This window comes from Trachinotus anak, unplaced genomic scaffold, assembly GCF_046630095.1.
Source record: "Trachinotus anak isolate AG129_WGS33_773 ecotype Australia unplaced genomic scaffold, CSIRO_AGI_Tana_v1 ptg000016l, whole genome shotgun sequence".
Lineage (NCBI taxonomy): Eukaryota > Metazoa > Chordata > Actinopteri > Carangiformes > Carangidae > Trachinotus > Trachinotus anak.
Genome location: NW_027273867.1, coordinates 13,147,350 through 13,167,380, shown reverse-complemented (window position 1 = coordinate 13,167,380; position 20,031 = coordinate 13,147,350). Strand labels below are relative to the sequence as shown.

The window sequence follows — 20,031 nt, the reverse complement described above, 5'->3', positions numbered from 1 at the left end:
CCATCTTATATGCTTAGTGTATTTCCCCCCCTGTTTAAGCACGCATGTTCCCCGCACACTGGGCAATTTGACATTTTACATCAGGCATCACATTGGCTAGCTGTGCGGTGCCCGAAGACCCATCGGCCTGATCTGTGATCGGCTGCGCCTCCTGGTGAACTGCAGTCCCCGGCAGCGCGCAGCTTTCAGCGCCTCTCAACGGGTTCAACAGTGGTGGCGATTATTCTTGGATTAAGAGAAACCAGTTACCGCGGGACTGGAGCTGTCTCCTTGTTGTAAAAGTTTGGTGCAAGTTTAGCGCGGAAGGCGTCGACAGCTGAAGCTTAGCAGACTTTCCAGCCTGCGGTTATGGAATAAGGGGCGGAGAGGAGCCAGGCGAAGGCCTGTGGATAACTAACGTTAGCTAGCCGCGCTAGCTGATGTGAAGCGGTCTGCCCTTGTTTGGGTCGCTGTGCTAACTAGCTAGGTGCTATTTTTGATAGCATGATAGATAGCCAACCAGGGCTGCTAGCTTGTTTTGATGCGGGTATATTGAGGGAACCTGCCGGGTCCACATCAAATCCACGTTTCCTGAACTTTCTCGAAATTTTAAGTTAAGCTAACATTGTATAATTAGGAAGCTAGCGAACTGGGTCTTTGTCACACAAAGTTGGGCTTGATTTGGTTGGTGTTAAATTAATCTATTTGTTTTTACAAGGAATTGCATGTTGATGGTCAAACATCAGTTAGAGGTAGTCCAGACCGCACAGTCTCTCTGCCCCTCCACGGGACTACAGTCAACATCTGTGCCTCACAACCCGTCCCACCGACCACTGTCTCCTGTCTTCGGCCGGCTTCAGTGGCTGGCCACTCGGCACTGAGTGCCCAATGGAGGATCATGACAACATGGACTATTTTTATCAGCAGGTACTGCAGAAAGATGTTACCCGCAGGTTGCAGGTCGGTCAGGACCTTATCGACTACCTGAGCGACCCGCACCGCTCCACGGACGTGGAGCAGGACAAACCCCGGCTGGATAAGACCATAGACGAGTTAACGGGATGGGTGAACTCCAGCAATTTCAAGGTGAGAGATCTTGGCAAGTCATCCTACGAGAGTATCTCTGTGTCACTGCAGCAGCCATCCCCTCGGCCAATGAATTATTATTCACCAGTTCAGCCAGTGAACGGGAAGAGGGCTGGGGCTGTTGGAAATTTTGTGTTATTTGCCAAGAGATTAGTTTCAAAGCGAAGAACTTAAGCGGAAATGGGGCATTTTAAATGAGCTGTCATCCTCATAGTTGTGTGATCTCCCGTTAAACAGAGCTAAGTAAACTGCCCCCCCCCCCTTAAAAAAAAAAATCAAATTCCAACAAATTTAAAGTCAAAAGTAACACAATTTACTCAGCATTTTTCATGCACGGCATCTTCTTACCATCCTACAAAAAACTGGTTGACCACACAGTAGTCAGTTCCTGTATCATGAGAGGCCGACATTTTTAAATTTCATCCCAGTGACAGAGTAGGACATTTGCAAGGCATTCCTGTGGTTTGTTGGGGTTTATATTGTTGTTTTGGCAGAGTGTGTGTCTGTATCAAGGGAACCTATTGTCAGGACTGTAGACTACTGAAGGACTGGATGGGATGGGGGAGGGGTTCGGAGACTCATTGTTATGACCTATGCTTTATTTCCATCTCTCCCTCTCTCTTTCTCTCCCTCTCACTCATCCTCACACACACAGACACACTCAAGCTTTTTTGCTTTTCTCAGTTTTCCTGTTCATTCTTACTCCTTTCATGCTTTGTGAGCTTGTGTGTGTGCGCTGACCTTGTCTGCACTCTTTGCCACGATTGAGAAATGCTGGAATGTGACATTTTTGCCATGATATCACACCAACCCAGAAAGCAATTCAAAACAGTCTGAAATCTCTTTCCAAGGCGTGCTGAAATTTGACTCCCAAGTCTCTTTTTGAACTGATTAACAATGTCTGCACTGATATGCAGGACTCAGCAAGACTGTATGAGTGTGGAAATTGTGCAGTCTGCATAACGAAAGCATCCTCTGCCTTCTGAAAGCGTATCTTTATTGACAGTACTCCTCAACTAGTGACAGAAAATTCTCATTTGACCTGGTTGTCATTGTGCCCTCATAATACAACTTTGCAAATTGGTTTGCATTTACTAAAGAGAAGCTGATAAAAATGCACCACTGCTGCTATTTCAGTATCAAACATTTGTTTTTCTGTATTAACAAATAAAGACTTCAATCATCCAGTGCAGATATTGGACAAGACAACTGTTGAGGTTTCAGGTTTCCACCAAACACTCCCCAGTTTCTGAACAATTACAGGCTCTGGATAGTCCCAAGATATCTGGGTTTGCATCTTAACTAAGCTTAAGGTGCCAATAATGCATAATAATAAGTAATGTCAATGAGAGATTTGTAGACACTGATAGAAATGGGGAAGAGGTACTTTATTTTTGTATTTTTGTCAGTACTCTTTATTATGGCTTTTTCTGATGCCAGAATCAGTTGACTTGCATCCTCAAAATTAATGACCAGATAAAGTGAAAAAGTGGCTTCTCACTATATCCATGTATTTCATTTCTATGCAATTCATCCCTAGCTGTGACAAGGTAACATTTCCCTTTGCTCAGATTTGATCTTTTATATGGATGGTGCATACTTAAACTCCTATCAGTGTCTGGCAGTGAGCCCTCCCAGAGGCCTTCACACAGAAACCTTTTAGTGGTGCTGATTGGTTCCCTGTTGGGCAAAAAGCAGGAGGGCTTAGGTGTAAGCAACATGCTGCGTCAGCACAGAGAGAGAGAAGAGAAGAGAGATGATGCAGAGTTGACAAGAGGAAGAGAGTGAAGGAGGGGTTAAGGAGGAGAATGGAGAACTGGAGTGATAAATTGGGTAAGCCTAGATAAATGGAAAACACAAGTCACAATCCATAAATAAAAATAATGTTCAGATAAGGAGACTGTTGCACTCAAGTTCCTCTTTTAGGAATGGATAAAATATAGTATTCCTTCTGTCCCTTGGCTGTCTTCCTCTCTTCTTCACTTGCATGTCCTTGACTGGGTCTGTTTTTTTCTTTTTTGTCAATGAGTCAGTTTCACGCTCGTACTGTTCTTTCTGTTCTCTGTGAGCAGCAGATTCACCCCATGCTCTCTGCTATCACAACATCACAGAGGCGTCAGTGTCTATGTCAGACACACAAACATAGGGCATTAATATTGCATGCTGCTTTCATGTGCAGCGGGGCCAGATGACTGGGCACTTGCTGGACTGCTTGAGGATTGACACTGCTGCTATATTGTCCTGCCCAGACACTTCGATCTGTGGGATTTTGTTGAAACAAAGATGGGTCTAACGCTAAATTAATTTGCATGAGAATAGATGAGCCACTCCTTGATACAACAACAACAGAGCAAACACTCTAAGGCCAGCATTTACCAGTTAATATATTACGCAGCAGCATCAGTATATTCACATCTTCCTTTTAAACAATGACAATATTTCAGTTTTTTGTTGTTCCTGCAACTCAACTCTTCCTGCAGGTGCTCCATAGTAGAAGCCATCCAGCAAAGAGAATTGATTCCAGCTTTTAGTGGGAAGCATCTGCAGGAACTGGTGAGCTACAGCCAGTAAGGATAGTGGTTAAGAGGAAAAGCTCCAGGTGCTTATTGCAGTTGCAAATCTCAATGCCATGCCATGTCTTCGCCAGTCTTTTGCCATCATCCCCAGTAATGAGAGGCACCATTCCTAGTGCTGTGAGCAAGGGAAAATCTGATAAAATGAATGTAACTGGGCCAATATGGCAATTAAATAGGCTAATGTAATGCTACTGTCTGTCCCTACATGAAACAAAGACATTTTTTGCCATTGGTTTGTATCATAAAATTCAATAAAACAATAATTTTATTCATGCCTACTAACTGCACAGTGACAACAAAGGTGAAAGTGAGTATAGATTTAGCAACACAGTTTGAGTGCAGAGTTGAATTTATATATACCCCTATTCACAGACTACCCATGAGGCTGCCCACTGTAGACTGTATGTTTCTGAGATCAAATGATCATCAAAATTGTTGACAGAAAATGAACTGCCAGCAAATCAAATAATAATTGTAGCAATTTTTTAGCAAAAATATCAACTATTTGTTGTTTGTACTTTCTGAAATATGAGAATTAAATTATATTCAGATCAAAAGACAAACCAGGACATTTCAATATGTCACTGTGTTTTGTGGGAAATGGTAACAGGCATTCCTAACTATTTTGTTGTATTTTGAGGACAAAATGATAATGTAAATAATAGCGAGTTGCAGTCCTAGTTTGATTGTTTCAGTACAAGCGTGCACCTTTCTGCAAATGTTGTCCTCTCCCAAATGTGGCTGCGTGATATCAGAGCCTCAGACCATGTTTTTCCATCCAGAACTCACTTTAAGCCTCTCTAGAATCCAGAATAAACCCTGTATGTGGTATGCGAATTAGAGACTAAGCCACCATACGCAGCAACCTGAGTCTTCACAAAGACCTATTCATACAGGGCTAGATATTTACTGTTTTTTTTTTCTCCAGCATACCTCAGCCACCCTGATGTTTTGAAGCTTGCAGACTGGGGATGCAGTGCTTGTGTGTTGTAGAATAATATTTTTTGTGTGTCAGTGCTATCCTTGACACTGCTTTATCCACAAACCTGATGTTTTTAGTATTTGGGGTGATACCTAAGTGGTTTTGATATCACCCCTTCTTCCCTCCTCACCCCCAAGCCAGATGTTTGGCTGCAGATGGTCTGTAGAGCAGGAGGGAATCGTCTCCACCTCCTGTTCACTTTCTCCCGTCGAAGGTGGATAACTAGCACAGGCCCTTCCATCTCTTGTCCTCTATCTCCTCTTCTGTCTCTCTCCACATGAAGATGCCATATGGTTGTGGGCGACAAGCTTGTTGGGGTGCTTGTTGGGGAGGAGGGGGAGGGGAGGCCTGAGGGCGATTTCCTTCCCGTACTGTTTCTTCTTTCTCCTACTGTTTTTCCTCCCTTCCTCCCTTGCTCCCCCTAAATTAGGTCAATATAATTCAGTCATCATATTGACCCAGAGCACATGTTTCTTCTCCAGGTGTTTTTTTTTTCTTTTTTTTTTTTCTGTAGTATTACTTGGCCTTCGTCCCTGTTATTCCCCCCATCCTCCCCCTTTTTTCTGTAGTTACCTGGCTCTGCTCTTCCTTTGACTAAAATAGGGAAAAACTGCAGTCTGACTCCCCACTCTGAGCATGACAGAGGAGTCTTGAGAGTAATGTTTTAATGGATTTTCTTTTTGGACTGTTCAGTTTTACCGCAGCGTTGCCAAAACAAGCATTCCAGAAGCACAGCACAGCGCAGTGTGGGAAGTGATCCTAATCAGAAACACAGTGGAAAACTCAACTTTACCACCAGACAAAAAAAAATCCAGTCTACCTTCCCCCTTCAAGTCATATTTTTTAGTTACTGAGCCAAATCAGGGCAGTGGGGGAAAAGAGAGGCTGGAAAGGGGATTGTCAAGGGTTGCTGAAAGAGACATCATGAGATGATGAGAGATGAGATCGTAATGTGTTGTCAACTCAACATTTTAGTCAACAGTTGACTGAAGTCATCACGTTGATACAAAAGTCCTTTGAGTTTTTACCAAATTTCCAAAGAACTGATCATTGTGTGATTCCATCAGCTGTTGCTATGCAGATAGTTTAGAGAGGTCACAGCAAGGTTACATAATCAAGAGTACCACAGCTGTTGACATAACCTTTGAGATAGAGAGGTATTAGCCATTAAATAACTTTTTTAGTTAAGACTTTTTGTCTGACTGTTAACTGAAGTATCATCTCTTAATCCATACAAACACATTTTCAACCTCAGCCAGGCACTATACTTTAGAGCATTTGTGTGATGACATAAGCTGAAGTCAAAGGCCCACTTACTAGGTTTTTTTTTCTTTTTTAGCTCTGAACTGTATGTCAGAGAGAAGACTGAGGTTTCATCATAGATTGTGTGGTTGTATATGGGTGGGAGATTGTAGCTTCAGTTCATGGATGACCTTTGGTGGTTCAAACTGAAAAATGAATTTCTGGCATTTACTTTCAGGCTTATTGGTTATGTACAAACTATACATGAGAACAGGTGGATGAAAAATATTCTTATCACTGCTGTCATTGTGGTTGATATGTAAATAGACAATGAAACTAGCCAAAACTTACATGCTTTGTTGATGTGAAATGAAACAGGAAGTCCTGGGAAATTTCTGAGTCTGAATCAACACACTAATTATTGTGTACGTCCCATTATAACCCTTGTCTCTGTCTCATTCTGTGTTTTGTAGGTGGCATTGATGGGGATAGACATCTGTGGTGCGTTTGTGGACCGCATGGGAGAGCGGTTCAAAGGATACCTGGGCACAGGTGAGATACCTTACCTTTCCCCTTTTTTTTTATTTGCTGAAATAAAAGCAACTTTCTGATACGAACAAACAAATACTTTTTGTATTTTGTCAAAGTTTGCTTGTCCTTGAAATAGAGAACAAACCTGCAACTGTACAAACCAGTTTTTGGCTTTTCTATAGCCAACACACACTTATTGTTATCATTTAGTTTGTCATTCTTTGCAAAAGGGATTATGAGGATCTCTTTCTTTGTTCAGTTCATCAGGCTCAAAAGTTAATGTCCTCTGCAAAGGGCTCCCTCAACTTTCTTAAGCAGTGAATCCTAGTCAAGAATGAGTTCACCCTCTTGGCTTTAGTAGTTTCCCATTGAAGAACATATAAATGTTGAAACTTAAAACAGTCTCCCGTGTTGTACTTAGCTTCACTACTCCATACTACATGAATTGATATGGTTTATGTATTGCTGTATAGTTGGCTGTCCTTCCATTTTGTCTCTCACTTCCACTTTGTGGTTCCTCTGAGACAGACCAGCAGCACTGCTCTAAAGCCTGGCACCACCCCTCTCTCTGTTATACATCCTCTAGTCTGTATTTAGACTCTGAATTGTCTGCCATACTGTAGCTCACCCTATTACACCCCAAAACCACACCATGCATTCATATGACCTCATGGACTGAATCCTGTATCAGATTACAAGCCCGATGAGTGTGTATGTGTGTGTTATGTCAGTGCCAGCCCTTGTGTGTGCCCGCTTAAGGTGTCACCAGCTGTCTTTGTCAGCCAGACTGGCTCTTGTCACCAACAAACATACTCAACCCTGCAGTGCAGCTCTGGGGAGGATTGGACCTGTCACACTGCAAAGTCTGCCACCACACACACATACACACACCTCGCTCACTGTCTAGGACAGTGCCCTCGCAGCGCTGTGTGTATTAGTGTATCTAATGGAAGTGTGTGTTTCAGATTGATGGTAAAAACATCTCTCTGAGCCACCACTGGCTCTGGAATCTCCCTCCCTCCATCTGACTTCCATCTCTCCTTTCCTGTGCTCTCTCTCTTTCTCTCTGCACCCACCCTCCTCCCACACACATTTAACATGCACACACACACACACTCACACTGAGGGGAGGAAGATGAGATCATTGAGACAGTGATTGTATTGATCTAGAGGACTGACTCATTGTACAGGGCAGCTGCCATTACACTGTGTTTTTGCATGTGCACAGGAATTGACTCTGAGCTGTTGGCCATTTTGCCAAGTAGCTCCCAGATGTAAGGTAGAAATTGTGTTGATACACACAGGTCACATTAGGCTGCAGTGTGTCAGATAAAATGAAGTGATGTGATTGGCCCAGCAGCCGTGTGGTCTCACAGTTAGACTGACCCGTTGAAAAAGATGAAACAAAGTGAGGCAACTTGCCACATACAAGGAAAGTGCTTCTGTGTGTGTTTTCATCTTTAGTACAGCAGATGACGTTGTGTGCAACAATGCAACAATGCCCCCCTGTCATTTTTTCTGTTTGAGGGAATTGTTCTTGGTGCCTTGGCAACCAGCTGTTATGGTAACATAATGTACGTATACACACAGGATAAGGACAGATGACATCACCCTGTCACCCCCCCCCCCCCCCCCCCCCCCCCCCCCCCCCCCCCCCCGCCCCCGCCCCCGCTGATGTTTTAGACTAGGAATGTGGGTAGGAGTGTGTGTGCACATGGCATTCTGTGTGTATTTGTGTTTATTTCATTACGTGAATGTCAAAGGGAGGTTTTCAGTTTTATGTAACTCCGAAAGTTTAGTGTCTCCACCTGATGGTCAAACAGAGACTCACGTTAGATAACGTAGTTAATTTGTTGGTGACCGTTTGAGCTGTGAATTTTGCACGCCAGTGAGTATTTAGAGATGAAAACATTTTGCCTCATTGATGTATTTTTAGCAGTTTTTGGACACCACTCAAACTCTATGGCACACAAGAATAAAGTATATCAGTAATTGGATATACAGACAGTGCTTGTTACTAGGGTAAATTTGCTGACCCTTCTTTTTGTGGTACCCACAAATTGCAGACCTTTAGATAAAAAGCTGCAAAGTACCTTCTCATCTGATATGAGAGGTGAAAATACACTTAACGCTGATGGGCACCACCATTCCTCATTTCAAAGAGGATTAGAATAGTTGCCAAAATAACATAGTTCAGTTGAATTTCAGCATTTTACTCTTGACTGTGTGCGTCACCACATTACATCGGCCTCACTACTGAATCACTTGTGTGTTCAAGTGGAACTGACATGAGAGCATTTGATGATCTTGACATTATTTTAGTCACGGTCCATTTCCCCTTCCCCTTGTCCTGTCAGAGCCTTCGTGTCGCTGGTGTCATTGCTTAAGTCGATACTGTACAATGAGTCTCTTCTCTCTCACAGACCCAGACACTGTTCTAATGATGAACGGATATTGCTGAATATTTATGTTTTAAACGCTCTCCACTTGGGGGCAGTCTTTATTGTCTTTGCCATTTAAATCTGGTAAATATTCAGCGTAGTGTGTGGCCTCATTTCTCCTGTACTTGATGTAAATATTGTACACTGAACTTAATTTTTCACATTGATTCTCATCATCACTCCACCCTCTCTTTTTCTCTCTCCCATCTTCCATGTCTCTTTCTGTCTGCAGTCTTGCCAGCTCTGGTGGACAGGCTGGGCGATGGGAAGGACCAGGTTAGGGAGAACAGCCAAGCCCTTATCCTTCGCTGCATGGAGCAGACAGCCTCGCCAATGGTGAGACACTCAGATATACATAAAAATCTGATAGTTTTTGTCACTCAAAGATCATTTAGATGGTGATCGCAATATTGATTGTTCCTTAAAATAGTTTCAGGACTGTTAAATTTCAAGTTCAGTCTCTTGACAGTTGATGGTATGAAAGGTTGCAGCTGTGAGAAACTGTTTTTGTGTACTGGTAGAGGAGCCACTTTGCAGCAACCTATTCAGGTCAGTTGTATTATATTCAAATGCGTGACTTAGCTGCAGAACCAAGACAGCAGACAAATCACAGCCACCTCCACATCAATAATAAATACCGACTACAGCAAAGAGGTACCCTATATCTTGGGCTCCCTCTTCTGGATATGTAAGGAATAACTTGGGATACAGCTCCATTCTATTTTGTGTTATCCACACTCACCACACAAGCACATCTCCACAGATTGTAACTTCTCTGTACCCTGTAATCTGCTCAAACCCCTGTTGAGCTGCCTGGCCCAAACTACTTCTGCTCATTCTCACTGACACTCTCTCTCTCTCTCTCTCTCTCTCTCTCTCTCTCCCTCCCACACATATCCTTCTGATTCTCCTTTGTCCAGTATGTTTGGGAAAGGCTGCTTCCTGGTTTTAAGCATAAGAACTTCCGCAGTCGAGAAGGAGTCTGCCTCTGTCTCAGTGCCACACTCAGCACGTGAGTAACTTCCCCTCTTCATCTGTATCACTTCTAAGGGGAAATATGAAATAATACATCACAGAAAGACATACATTAATCTTTACAGCAAATTCAATATTCAAACATATCTAATAGTACTTTCTTTAACTTAAATCATTGAATTTCTTGTTCTGCACACTGAGGTGTTGATTTTTTTTTTTCTCCATGCGTTGTTACTACTACTTTCTATGAGCATTTTGTTTGTGCAAGAAACACACGCAGTCTCTGTCTCCAGGATTAATCCTCTTAACTGTTTGTGTGACTTTAGAGGTAGAGGTGACACACATGCAACAAATGGCACCGCCAGTTTTGTCATATGACTCTACAATCTTCAAGTATTGATGTCGCCATGTGTTGCTTTCAGAAAGTTTTTAAAAGTCTGTTCTCAATTTACCCTGGCCCACACTCTTTCATGCTCTCATGCTCAGCTGTCAGGCCTGATGGAGGACTTGCTTTTTAAATCAACATGAACAAATAATTGGAATGGGTCTGTATCTTACTATTTTCCAAAGAAAATATGCCGGTCCATCTAGAGACATTTTTCCAGAAGCCACAGGAGGTTGTAGACTTTGTATCTGCGAAAATAAAACAGAGGAGTTTATGTATGCTAGAAATAAAATTGTAATTGGTCTGTTTGCACATAGGCTTGTTGGTTAAACCTTTTCCCAGCTTATTAATTTCTCCCATTATATTATCACTTGCAAATAATCATTATTAATTTCACATGTGTAGTTGCTTTTTTGTTTTTTTTAAACTTGTTTTTTGGGCTGCATTCAAACACTTCTCACTTCATTTTCATTGTATTCTGTGCACATTTTTCAGTTTTTGGATTGAAATTGATTAGTTTGTGCTCATTTCCTTTCATTAGCTGTGAGAGGATTTCTGCTCTTGTAGAAATCCACCAGAGTCTGCGATTGTTGAGTATACTGCTGTCATAGTTAACCTACATTTTGTTAGCTCCAAGTGTCATTAAACAAACCCACCCACGACATAAGACTAAACAGATGCTTTGTATGACAGCATCTCAACAGCAGTTCAAATCTGTGCAGGTTGTAGTTTACTGTATTTTCCACCTTAAGGCTACTGCACATAACAAATCTGGGCTGTTAGAGTTGCTGTGCTACTTTTAGCATCTTTTTGCTAATGGAAAGTGACACTGTTGTGTTAAATGCTAAGCTGCTACGTGATGGTAAAGCTAAAGACGTTTACTGAACGTACACAGGTATCCATTAAGCCTGAGAGACCAAGTAAAACATGACACAGAAATAGTCTGCTTCTGAGTTTTCAAATGTTTATTTCGTTTTTATTGTGTGTGGGTCACATAGCTCCGGATATTACTGTTGCTGACAGAGCTCAATGAAGTACAATAATTGTAAATAAATAAATAAATAAATAAATAAAGACAGGAAAATCAAAAAACTATGTTCATCACTTTGACAGCACTTACACACAACACAGCAGAAGTTTCTGTATGGTACTAAATACTCATGAACACTTGGAAAATGTTGGAAAATTATCAAAACATGTTTGCCATTGTTTTTTCTTGTAACAAACTGATTGCATTTTTCCTGTATTATTGGAGATAATGGCTGAACACCTAACATACATCATTGACCAATCCTTTACTTGTTCATCGGTTTTGTTGACTCCTGTAAATTTGTGAAGTGTTACAACTCACTTCCATTTATTTTTGTGTTTTCCAATGTTGTAACTTGTTGCACTTATTGATTTATAAGTTCTATATATCCCAGGGTCTCCCTGATGAGAATACAGGCTTTTTTCCTAATTTCTGAAAATGCAACATGGATGCAGGCAGGAAATCATATGTCATACATGCTTTACTTTGTCATTAGTAATCATCACTCTCGTTTGTCCACTGGTATGTGGTGTGTCTTTCAGGTATGGAGCCCAGCCGTTGAGTCTCAGTAAACTAGTTCCTCATCTCTGCACTCTGACTGGAGATCAGAACCCACAGGTAAGAGGCAAAGCACTTAAGAATATGATATAAGATCACTATACACGTCTGTTATTGTGTGTGTGAGCAATTTAATTGATTCCATTGTATCCTCCTGGTATCGGTTTGTAGCTAAGCCTATGGTTTAGGTCTCAGCATCCCAAGTGTGCTGGCAGGCATCTCAAGGCAGCTCTGTGATTATTACTGTTATTAGTGAGGAGATGGGCTCTATAGTCCCCCACCCAGCTTCCCTGCTGAATCATGAGCACCAACACCCAGCTATTAACACGCAACGGTACTAGCTGTGTGTGTGTGTGTGTGAGTGAGAGAGAGAGAGAGAGAGGGATAGAGAGAGGTTGATTTAACTTCCTGTGGAGTTGCACCCCAAAGCTGAAATCTGCTTCTATCGTCTACCCAATGATTATCTACCCACATACTGTCCCGACCAATCCACACTCACAACCGACCCGCCCACCCTCAGTTGCAGAGAATCCCTTTAACAGCATTCCACCAGCCAATCACAGTAGTGCCCACAACATAACTTGCAAATCAGATGTCTCCCATTAGGTGAATAAGTACAGGTCCTTAAGGGTTTATGTTTTAATGTGTTTACATATGCAACCAGGCAGTGGAGAAAGAGTGTAATCTTTATGGAATTATTATGGGAAAAAAATATAATCTTACTGCTCTTAACACACACATCTGCATCGACAAGATAAACATTTAGAGAGTGTGAGTGGATGCATGTAATTTCACACATGTCTGTATGTGGAGGACTTTTAAATAAACTTTTAATATCTGCTGTCCATAGGTACGTGAAGCCTCCATAACAACATTGGTGGATGTTTATCGTCACGTTGGAGAGAGGGTCAGAGCAGACGTGGGAAAGAGAGGACTGCCTGCTGCACGGTGAGTTATTTTGTCTGTGTAACTTGCCGATCATCTCTGTCTATGTCAGCGCTGATTGTATTTTTATTTGCATGTATTTGTGTGTGCGCCCCGTCAAACAGGGATGAGCTGTGTGGAAGGTCTGCAGGTCCCGTGGCCCTGGCACTCAGTCTGTCCCAGGCCACACCATGCACCACTCTGCCCTTCTCTCACACAGAGGCACTTTCATCCAAAGCACAATGCTGACTGACTGTTGGAGGGTGTGGGGGTCAGATGGGGTACAAAGGCGTTGGGCGGAGTAACAGAGTTGGGGAAAAATTGGAGAAAGTGTGTGTGTGTATTCATGTCATCTGAAGAGGTCCTTTGAGTGGTTTCGTCCTTCTTTGGTTGTCCTGGTTACATCTGCCCAGTTGAGGGTTATTCTAAGCAGACAGTGACCTCCCCCCTGCCCCTCTTTCTCCCATGTGTGAGATCCGAGGAGCAGCCAGTGTTGTGTGCTGACTGTTCAGTATGAGTCTTGCGTCTGTGAATGCTGGCCATGGCCATGTGTCATGTGTTGCGCATATTAAGCCTGTCTGTCTCCAGTGTAAACATGCTGTCTGTGTATGTGGGATTTATGCAGACCAGTGTGTGTCTGTCTGCTTTAGGGGATATATAGCAGTCTGATAGATGCAGCGATTGAGGTCTGAAACCAATGCTTGTTCTTTCTTCTGCAACATGTAGTGTGCAACTATTATGAAATTCTTGCAAATGTTCACATGCATTGTGAGCAGCACAAATATTTCATGCCAGTTTTATTAGCTTATTGACTGATAATATTGAAGCCCTGGTATGACAGCTAGGTGGAGGTTGTGTGTGTCTGTGTGTTATATGGTTGCCGGGTGGAATGCGTGGCTGCAGCCAGGGTCTTGCTGACAAGATCACATATCAACTCTGTAGAGCTAGCATCTGATAAGGCAGAGGAAGGGAGCGTTGTGACATAGAAGGGGAGTGTAGAAGGCTGAGAATAAGAGGTGGAAAAGATAATATAGAGGAATGAGAGGTGGATGACTCCTGCATTTTTGTTTTATGCTCTTGCTAGTCTATTTATTACTCTGTAAGACAGAACAAACCTTCTAAAGCATGAAAGGGAGCAGAAGGCTTAAAAGTGGAGAGAGGGACAGAGGGACTGCTTTTTATTTGAACCCTGAAAAACAAGGACCCAATTTCTTTAAGAGACATTTTTAATTGTAGCCTCTCTCTCTATCTCTCTGCCCCCTTTAATAAAAAAATGCCTGAAACATTATGCACATCAACAGTTTTAAATCACACACTAAATGTGTTTAATTAGTTTATATGAAAAGTTGTTTACATTGCTAACGCAAATAATTGGGAGCAGGCCTGGAGCCTGTGACTAATGAGTATAATCACATTTTGCAGGTCAGCACAATCTGAGAGTTTTACTTCTGTGATTTGTTTTGCCTGAGCAAATGCAGTATGTTACATAAACCATCACAGAAATGAAATACTGTAAATGAACCTCTTCAGAGGTGCAAGAGGGATTTGTGAGGCTAAAGGTTAACGGATGGCGTCAGTTGAATAATGTTATTAATCAAAATTATGTTAGTGGAAAAAAGTTTTATTTTCAGATCAGCTCATCTGGTCAGTGTTCAGCACAACCCGATGCACACTGTGCACATTGAAACTGATGACCCCTTTCAGACCATCAGTGGCACAGGTTACGCCGGCTTTGGCAGTCGGTCTCAATGAGCTTGAATCACCTGACTTGGCTGTTTGACCCAGCTCATCCTGTCCTGTATTGAATGCAGGTCAGACACCACCTGGATTTCTTTGTTTGTGTATCTGGTACAGATGGCAGTTTTATAGATCAGTGTTGTTATTGTAGCCTAAATATAATTTAACTCTCTGAGTCAGTCTTTGTTAACAGTAACAAAAAAGAATTGACCTCTGACAGCAGTCCATTATCAACAGCTCAAATGCAGGTTGAATCAGCATTCAATAGACCTGCCTTATACACACATTTCTTGTTCAGAAAGGAACTGATCACTGTCCGCTGGACTCGAGGTGACCCTCTCTCAATGACAGTCGATCTGTATCCCAACACTGATTCAGAGCTCGGTGTAAAAGGTGCAGCAGTGTGAAGACGGGATCCTTGAATTAAGAAAATGTGAAAAGAGAGGGAGGATTAAAACAGGAACAGGAGGGAGGGAATAAAGACAAGTGAGGTGAGAAAGAGAGAGGAAGAGGGGGGAGGAGCAGCCTTGCTTTCTGTCTGCCACTAGCTGTACAGCCCCTCCCCCTCTGACAAGCGTGCATGTGTGTGTCTGGGTATGAGAGGGAGGTTATGTAAAGGGTAACTGAATCTCTTTGCTGCCTGTCACACAAACTAGCTCACTTGTCTCTCACACACGCACAGACCCTGCTTGAGATTTAACTCTTTGTATCACTGTTGAGATTTCTCAGTGGGTGTGTGTGCTCAGCATACAGTACGTATGTGCGACAGTAGGTGGTGCTTTGTCGCATGCCCGTAGCATGCTTTGGTCTCTCGCTGTTTGGCTCCCTCTCTCTCTCTCACGCCCTCACTCCCTCCTCCCCTCTTCCTCCCTCCCTCCCTCTCAGAGCCACTGCACCATGTTGGATACAAAGAGCTGAGGGGAGCTGAGGACCAGAGTGTGTCACTAGCATGGGAGCTAATGCAACGTTGCGCAGCAACGCAGCAACCTATTAATCAGCCCACTGGGAAATACTGAGGCAAATGAGTAAGAAGACTAAAGGCTAGGTTATTTCTGAGCCAAAAAGGTGCATTAAAATGCTGACAAAAGGAAGGGAACCACGTGAAAATGCTGCACGGCTGAGCAGCCCATTGCAACGCTAATCGTCACTTATCAGGAGACTCTAAGCTGTCTGGTGGTTGTGGACCGGCACCCAGACACTAAAAGACAGACAGGGAGGCAGACAGCCAGAGGACGGTGTGTATTATTCTTATTCTCGTGTACTCACATCCATGGCTAACCTTTTGGCTAGGAGACATTAGGGCATGTTACTGGACGTGGGTCATTGTGTCTGTGTTGTGTTTTTACCGTATAAGTCGTGTAACCAGTGTGTACCTTCACTGCTCAGGATGTTGGAGGCTTTTTTCGTGTCAAGCAATTATTTTAGCTTGATTTGTGCGTAAATTGTCAGAGAACATGTTGCCCTGTTATAATGCAGACAGTCCTACCTGAAAATCTCACACCTGAGCAGATCTGTGTTGTGATTGTGTTTCTGTTTGTGTGTGTTTGGTGCTGAGCAGCATGTCAGGAGGACTCATGAAGCTGCAGCAGCAACACGACAGGAGTGTGACTGGCATGATAGACACACCCACCCACCAACAGGCAGACATACAGATAGACAGGCAGGCTGTCCACATGTTGCTGCTGATGATACTTTGACTTAGGATTCATAGCACTTTGCCTGTCTCTAGGTCAAAGCTCTGTGCTCTGTGTGCATGTGTGTATCCATCTGCCTGTGCATTTTCTTTGTCTTGATCCTGCCAGTGAAGATGATTGAGTTTTCTTTTCCTAATTCAGTCCCATCTGGATGTATCTAATTCTGTTATTGTAATGATTTCATTTGCTGTGTATGTGCTGTACATTTTGGTTTATTGTTCTAACCTTTCATCTTTCTCTCCTACCTGCAGGTTACAGACGATATTTTCTCGTTTTGATGAAGCCTTGAATTCAGGCAACATGGCTCTCAGCCCAAGTCACGGTCAGTGCCTTTTCTTATTTATTGTATCATAGTTGTGTTGGCCCCTGAGAGCCACCAAGTTGAGTCATGTTGCCAAGATGATTTTACTGTTGTCAGGTACTGGGTGTGTTTGGGAAGAGAAGAGTGTGTGTGTGTGTGTGTGTGTGTGTGTGTGTGTGTGTGTGTGTGTGTGTGTGTGTGTGTGTGTGTGTGTGTGTGTGTGTGTGTGTGTGTGTGTGTGTGTGTGTGTGTGTGTGTCTAAATCTGCATGTGCTCTTGTGGTTGTGCTTGTTGCCATGAGCTCCTGTAAGAGGACCTAACAGGATTAATGGTTTAATCTGTGTGTGTGTGATGCTGTGGGTTTTATGGCAGAGCCAGACCTGAGCTGAAGGCGGCTGCTGACTGTTGTGCTGTCCAGCATTAATGTGGACTGTGGATCTTTCGGAGCCTCGGGCTTAGCCTTTGTTGTTTGACCATGGAAAGTTAGAGATGCATTGACAATGCTTCTTACAGCAATGTTTCACTTTGTTATCACTTTTCAGAACATAAAATTGGGTTCTGTAGCACTAAATGTATTTCCTGATACCCATATAAAAAAAACAAAAAACTTTGGCTTTCTTGTGTATGTATTGGATTGTGATTTTCAGACTTGATGATTATTAAATGTCTTTGTAAAAAGTCTGTACTTGATATTGATCCACAAATTGGTCTCTTTTGGGGGTTGGCAAAAGAAGCTTTTAACTTCTGTATGGTGCTGTATCCACAACAGCTTGATTGTTCTGTAGGGATGTAATGATCAGCATCATTGTTGATATTGACCTCAGAAAGAAGACTGGGGATCAGCTATGATGTGACTAATTCAGATTCTTTCTGTGTCATAACATTCAATGTTTCCATTATCAGTTACATTCATTCAGTCACTGCTGGCTTCCAGCTCGGTTTTCAATGCCACAGAAATTTGTGGCCTGATGTTACCTCACATAAAAATTATAGTATCACAGATTTTAAATTTAGGAAAAAGAGAGCTCTCCTATCAGATTGGTATTTGTTATCAGCAGATGCCCAAAGTTAAAGAACTGGAAGAGCAGTAGTATGCTCAGTGCATCCCTGTTGTTTTACCCAAATATCTTGTCAGTTGTTCACTGTCAGTTTGCAGCAGCAGCGCATAGATTTTTGATCAGTTAATTCACTCAGTTACTCTGAAAAACAGGTTAAATCTAAGTTGAGATTGTTATCTAAAAGTAAGGACCAAAATAATGGCTTTTTCCTCCTGCGCTATTTATACTTTTAACAGTTCAGTTACATAAATCATGTTTGTAAACATCACAATGCACAGCCAAGTTTGATTAATGATAATATGACAACATTTTAGTATGATTATGTGTTTATGTGACTGCGTCCTAACTTCAGTGAAATTCATTCTTAACTGTGTGGCTTTAAGCTGAGTTTGTGCTCTCTGAGGTCAGTTAGGTCTGTCGGTGTCTAGCAGAGACTGTCATTGGGTGTTTGTATCTTTGGGCTGTCCAGTCGCTGTATCTGTCTAACAGCGACAGTTGGGTGGTGCCTGGTCGGCTGTTGAAGCCCATTTACTTGGACAGAGAGAGACATAGGGAGAGACGTGGAGAAGAGCTCAGGGCATGTAGTGGGTATAGTTGCCATGATGCTGTCTCTGGTGACAGCTGAGCAATAGAGGGAGTGTTACTTTTAACTCCCCACCTCCCTTTAGGTTTAGAGCAAAGTTGTGTTTTTGGTCCATGATAGTGTAGTTGTTATGATCCGATAATAATGTGATTTCTTTTTTCTTGTTTTTCCCTTTTTACTCTGTGTTGCTGTCCTGTCATGTGCTATCCTTGGGATGAAAGCAGTGCTTGTTAAAATTTAGATGGAAAAATATTTTTTACACTACCAGCGTATCACTTTTTATTTACAACAGTATGGGAAAGATAATAGAGTACACATTGCATCAATGAAAATTTTGAGAAGAAAAATGGCTTGGATGGTCAACAAAATATCAAGTGGAAGTGTTGTTATTGCAGCCTCTCATTGCTCACCTTAAACAGCCAAGCGAGCAGTTAACACACCACATAGCAGTCAGATATTAATAGTACCCACTGGTTGAAAGGTATGACTGTTTCACAACTATTAGAAAAACAAATGTGTTCACTGCTAAACCAAAGTATTTGCATTATTTTTGCTTATTTTTTTTTATTGACTTTACAAGCTGTTTCCAGTCTGACCATATGTGTTGACCGCATATCCAAACGGAGGAAACGTAAAGTGAAAGTGACTACAGGCGCTCACCAGAATGAACTTTGGCTGCGTGCCCTGCCGTTCGGCCTTGGTGGCTACTTCAAGAGTACTTGCTTCTTTCTCTTGTATTTCTCAGCTGCTGCAGCTTGTCTTGCAACAGTTGGTTGTTCAGAGTCATACATCTGTAAAATTTTGGTGCTTGTCTTGTAATATGTGAGAAGATTGTGCAAAATGCCCATCATAGGGTTACTAATATTCACACATCCAGTTTTCTATCACATAATACAAAAAAGTGTCAAATCCTCACAAATGGAAAAACTGGAAGTAGGTAATGTGCTTGGAAAATGACTTTTAACAACATTTCCCATGCATGGACTCTAATTGAGCAGGTGGTCTATTAAGACCAGGTGGAGAAAATCACTGTTTCAACTTGCATAAATCCCACATTAGAATGCCTTAGTGCACAAATAAATTTTGGCCACACTCCTGTCTGAGTTGCGTGTGCTGCAGTATCTGAGTGTGCAGCCGCCTGGCTAGCGTCTACTGATAGTCTGCATGTGAGGCTTTAAGAGACATCTGTAAATTGTAGCTACAGAAAATAACCTGTCTTACACTCCCACCCTTTAAACTGCATGAGTCTCTGAATGCACATTGGTCACACAATCGTTCCACTCACCACCACAAGTAAATTTTCAACCAGTTGGAAATACTGTTAAAATTATTATCAAAATATTAAATTTTCTGACAGTCTACTAATCTGGAAAGTGACTTATTGTTTAAGCGCTATTTTCAAGCTTCTCAAATTTGTGTTCACTCTGTTAAATACTGATAAACAATTTTACTCCATCATGTAAAAAGTAAATTTGATTCTTGCAGTTGAACAAAAAAATAATACTGATGTCTGTTTCCCCATGGTTTTCTTATCCTCTGAATTCATGTTTGGCTTTCAGTGAGTAACAATAGTTTATTTTTCTTTTGGCAAGAAAATCTACCAAAGAGAGTAGTGGAAGGTCAGATACAGAAGGAGATGAGCATGTGTGTAACTTTTTACTCAAAACTCTCACTAAACCCACCAAGAATTCGACTTCTGAAACTCATACACAGACACGCACACACAAACACACAGCTTTGTTCTGTACTTGCCCTTGCCCCACATCTCTTTTAGGCCAGCTCTTGGCGTTCATTCTAAAGGTTTTGTGGCAGCTGTTGCTGAGAGAAGCGAGCGAGCAAGGGAGGGAGGCAGGGAGGGAGGGAGGCTGGGAGGGAGGGTTGAGGATTGAGGGAGGAAGCTGACAGAGATCTCTCGCAGTAGCCGAGTCACAGCGCTGTGCCTATCACAG

At 42.3% G+C, this 20,031-nt stretch overlaps 1 protein-coding gene across 19 annotated transcripts in view; it reads left to right on the top strand.

The window, feature by feature from the left end:
• The first annotated feature begins 130 nt into the window (after positions 1-130).
• The window catches only part of clasp2 (cytoplasmic linker associated protein 2), a 56,509-nt gene continuing 36,608 nt past the window's right edge, over positions 131-20,031 (top strand). For 10 of the 19 annotated variants that reach the window (XM_071500092.1, XM_071500090.1, XM_071500080.1 and 7 more), the window contains exons 1-7: positions 131-1,065; positions 6,339-6,417; positions 9,070-9,173; positions 9,758-9,849; positions 11,770-11,845; positions 12,636-12,733; positions 16,392-16,462. In XM_071500092.1, coding sequence (XP_071356193.1) covers positions 868-1,065; positions 6,339-6,417; positions 9,070-9,173; positions 9,758-9,849; positions 11,770-11,845; positions 12,636-12,733; positions 16,392-16,462 — 718 coding nt within the window. In that variant the 5' untranslated portion in view covers positions 131-867. Of the gene's footprint in view, positions 1,066-6,338; positions 6,418-9,069; positions 9,174-9,757; positions 9,850-11,769; positions 11,846-12,635; positions 12,734-15,351; positions 15,682-16,391; positions 16,463-20,031 lie in introns of those variants that run through there. The other 9 variants (XM_071500089.1, XM_071500083.1, XM_071500087.1 and 6 more) reach the window with 2 other exon arrangements.